General features: G+C 41.1%; 1 protein-coding gene across 1 annotated transcript in view; it reads right to left on the bottom strand.

Annotated features, from left to right (window-relative positions):
• Nucleotides 1-4,315, bottom strand: part of LOC101846496 — a gene marked incomplete at its 3' end in the record, with an annotated part of 29,754 nt that overhangs the window by 14,717 nt on the left and 10,722 nt on the right. Inside the window, 2 exon segments of the mRNA XM_035968986.1 lie at nucleotides 1,726-1,840; nucleotides 3,760-3,876. Of these exon segments, the coding sequence (XP_035824879.1) occupies nucleotides 1,726-1,840; nucleotides 3,760-3,876 (232 nt within the window).

Raw genomic sequence — 4,315 nt, 5'->3', positions numbered from 1 at the left:
GAGAGAGAGAGAGAGAGAGAGAGAGAGTATGGGGGAGGGGGATTGTAATTAACACAACTGTGTAATTTACAATAGCAATATAAATATTAAAGAAAAGAAAGAACAGGGAGAAGAACGAGAGATGTTTGGGAGGAAATAACGACCAAACTGTATGTTAGACCGCTCGCAACCCACCCGTAGATTTAACGAGTAAATCCGTCAAAAGCTTTCTGGAAAGAGGGAAAGCGACTACCACCAACAGTCCTTGTTCTTTTTCTTTCTTTCAGAATGACGTAAAAGTACATTCATATTTATAGATTGTGATTAATTAAACGAAGCCAACGTTGCGACATACGCAAGTCTCTAATCAGGTTAAAAGCGACGTGTTTGACCTCTCGGCTGCAGCCTGCACGGTACGCTTTGAACCCATGCCATGGCCTCCCTAGCACCGACCCCTCTTGTGTGAGCTGGAAACTCAAGTAGCCAATCGAAACACTTAGCCGGTCACAGGAAGTGGGTAACCTCCATGTCCTACTTCCGCTCCCATTTCCCCCCTACACATTGTGCGTGCGTAGATACACGCCAAGCTTAGGCTTAGAGCTAGAGGCTGGGCCGAATATGCACTGGTCAGAACCACACTAGAGCTAGATTTGCAAATTCCAATGATGTAGGCTAGCTTACTATTCAATATTCACGATTTTTGCTCTTTTCATAGAAAATTCGAAGCGTGGCCCGGTGGCTTGGATAGTCCTGGAGGTGCCATCTCTGGCACAGAAGTTGACGTGGAATGACCTGTCATTGCTTACGGTCGCTAGCTGCTATTATAATTATTACGCACACTGTCATATTAAGACCAGTCCATGTCTATGTGTGGTAGAACCATTCGAATGACTTGTGATTTTTTATGGGTTAAGAATTTTCGTTTCATCTATTTCTCATCCCCATTGTAAAGTTATAACATAATTAAAAGTATATTATAATCTGAAATCATTGAAAACATTTTACAGAAACATTTTGTATTTGATGATAAAGATAAAGTGGGGTGGATAAAAACAATTGTTGATTGACTTATAAGAAAAAAACAAAGAGCAAAAACAAATAAACAAACAAACAAACAAGTAAACCTTTAAAAAAATGAAAAAGAAAGGAGAAAATTCGCACACGGTATCCGAATGGTACGAGTAGTGATTTCAGGCTTCGAAGCCTCGATACTCGATAGAGTTTCCTTTCCTTGGCCTAAAAATCGCACAGCACTAAATCACACATCTACTTGTACTTATTAACCTCAAGGATAAAAAAGTGTCCTCAGAGATGTTGGCCTAGTCTCCACTCCCCTATTCATGACGCAATAACTAGTGCTTCCGCTTTTATACATAGATCTAACTAATTTATTGTATGGGATTATTATTTTCTTCTGTTCTTATTGTGTTAGACCTATTTGTAATAGCTTAATATGCATTCAAGTGTGGGTGCAATGAGAGCCCACATAATAATAATAATTATTGTCGCCTGTGTTTTTTGAGGCCTCTATTTAAATTTCCATTTTGTAATAATTATTTCTTATTTCCATATTCAATTGAATCTTTATTCTTAACGTAATTATTTTCTTTTTCTTTCTTAAACGTTTACTTAAAAAAAAAGATAAATAGATACACATAGGGGAAGAGAGAGAGAGAGAGAGAGAGAGAGAGAGAGAGAGAGAGAGAGAGAGAGAAAGAGACAAAGAGAGAGAGAGAAAGCACTCACCGGTTTCTTGGGCTTGAGGGCGTGCAGCAACTTGTTGACAGCAGACGTGGCTCCACTTCCGGTGAAGATAACGGCGTCGTCTTCTGTGGCATTCACCGCCTCCTTAATTATCGCCCTTGTTGTGGGGAAAAAAAAGGGGGGGGGGGAGAGGAGAAAAGAGATTAACTCTTTAATGACGTGGTGGACATAGTATCCAATTAACGGCAGACCAAAGGCAATGTGGCCGTGCATTTAGAAACATACACACATCAGAAGCACAAAAATTAATCTCCGTATTTCACAACAAACACGTTATTGACTACCTTTTAACGTTTCGGAGAAAAAGAAAACAATAAAAAAAAGATTCCAACAATAAGTCAGCTGTGGATCTCATTTTTGAGCGCCCGAAAAAATCATCATCACTTTGCAACCTCAGAATTACAAAGTTCTATCTGACGGTTGGTCCGTTTTGAGTTACTAAGACCATGAGGTCAGAAACCAAATTAATGTTCTATTTGTTCTATACAAAATCGTAAGATTATTCAGGGCTGTTATCAAGACATTCAAAAAATTGCATTCGAAAAAAGCTTGGCGTATTGTGAAACTCAAAAATGTTGATGTAAAATTTCTCACAACTAGGTACTGAGCAGACAAAACTTTGAAATTCTGGGGTTGCAACTTCTTTTCTACCGTTGTGGAGTGAGCAGAATGCACGTCTCCTAAGAGTGAGCATCTCAGAAATATCTTACTCTCTATGACGAGCTCATTTCCTGTCACAGTCAGCGTCATCGGAGACTAGATTCTATCGCTCAATGTCAAGGTTTAGAAAGTTGTACTACCGTCATAACATAATATTTTTGAGTCATCGCGATGGAATCACATCAAGCGTTCGTCAAATTTTCGGGAACGGAGGATCAGTATTTACCGATTGTTGGGCAATTTTTATGAACATTGTTAAAGAAAACCATGGATATCTTCTCTATCCTACAAATATTACAGATCATATCATTCCTGGACGAATTTTATAGAAAACATTTTAAAGTAAAAAATATGTTTTTGTTTTGGACGACTAGATCTAGCTACGAGTATTCAGCTTTAAAAGTCACTAAACGTTGGCGGCCATTTTCTCGCTTATTTCACCAGTAACATCTACATTTCGACTTCCATGCACGATAAATCAAGGTGGTTGTTTTTTTACACAGTGTTCAGAAAAAGTGTAAATAAAGAACTTTTAATTTGATAGTGATAACTCTACATGCCCCCAAACGGACGAGCGTCCGTTTCCACTTCGCTGCGACACAAAAAAGAAATCTTGTGTGTTTGAAACTCTGTGATGGAGTTTCCCACGCATTTTCCTCCTCGGGGATCTATAAAATGCACCCAAAGATTTCGGCGTGAAAAATGCAGGCCCTCTGAGAAAAACGTAGTATTCTTCTGTTGATTGAAAACACCTTTTAGCTGATTTCTTCTTCTGTTTGCCAGCCTTCGCGTCTGTCTGTCTATACACCTGCCTGGCTGTCCGTCTGCTTGTCTTTCTTTCAGTCTGTTTGTCTGTCCTTTTGTTGGTGAGTTTCTTTCTCTTACCTTCCTCCTCCCCTTTCCCTTCTCTCTGTCTATCTGACTCTGTTAGACTGTCTGTAAATCTCTCTCTCCTTCTCTCTCTCTCTGTCTCTCTGTCTCTCTCACTCTCTCTCTCTCTCTCTCTCTCTCTCTCTCTCTCTCTCTCTCTCTCTCCTGTCTCGCTCGCTCGCTTCGCATCTTTTTCTTTTACCCTCCACCTCTCTTTTTCTCATTCTCCCTCTCCATATTTCTTTGTCTCTGTCTTTCACCCCCTTTCCTCCTCCTTCTCCTCCTCCCTCTCACCTTCTCTCTCACAATCTCTCTCTCAGTCTCTCTCTCTCTATCTCTCTCTCTCACTCTCTCTCTCCCAATCTCGTTCTCTCCCCCTCCCTCTCAGTCTCTCTCTCTCTCTCTCTCTCTCTCTTACGCCCCCACACACACACAAAGACACACAAACACACACACACACACACACACACAAACACACACACTCACCTGGCTTCCTCTCTGAACAGTGTGGTTTGCTGGGCGTTGAAGCTGACTTCGGTGTGTGTGTTGGCGTAGGTTGGCATCACATTCTCACGAATGTACGACTCGATGCACTTCAGAGGCCTGTGAGAAAACACAAGCACACAAATGCATGCAACTTTTGATTTGATAGTAATGACTCTAGACATACGTATGTCACCTGATCAACCAGCCACGAGAGCCTACAACACCAAGCACTCAGGCTATAAAGGAAGAGGAAGGCCATGCAAAAGGTGGATCGATGGTGTCAAGGAAACCCCGAGAAAGCATAATATCACAAATGAAAGAGCTGCGGAGCTGGCGTACCATAGAAAACTGCACCTCCCCTCGACGTTTAACGGCAACAGAAGATGAAAAAGTAAAAGTAAAGTAATAACTCTTAGACATGTATGCCTCGAAACTGACGAGCCCCCGATTTCACATGGACATAAAAAAGAAATCTGGTGTCTTCGAAACTCTCTGATGGAGTAGGACTAGAACACACTTAAATAAATGCTCTTTTTCCTTTCCCTTCCCCCCCCCT

Source organism: Aplysia californica, unplaced genomic scaffold (assembly GCF_000002075.1).
Source record: "Aplysia californica isolate F4 #8 unplaced genomic scaffold, AplCal3.0 scaffold00103, whole genome shotgun sequence".
Lineage (NCBI taxonomy): Eukaryota > Metazoa > Mollusca > Gastropoda > Aplysiida > Aplysiidae > Aplysia > Aplysia californica.
This window is presented reverse-complemented; position numbering and strand designations above follow the sequence as displayed.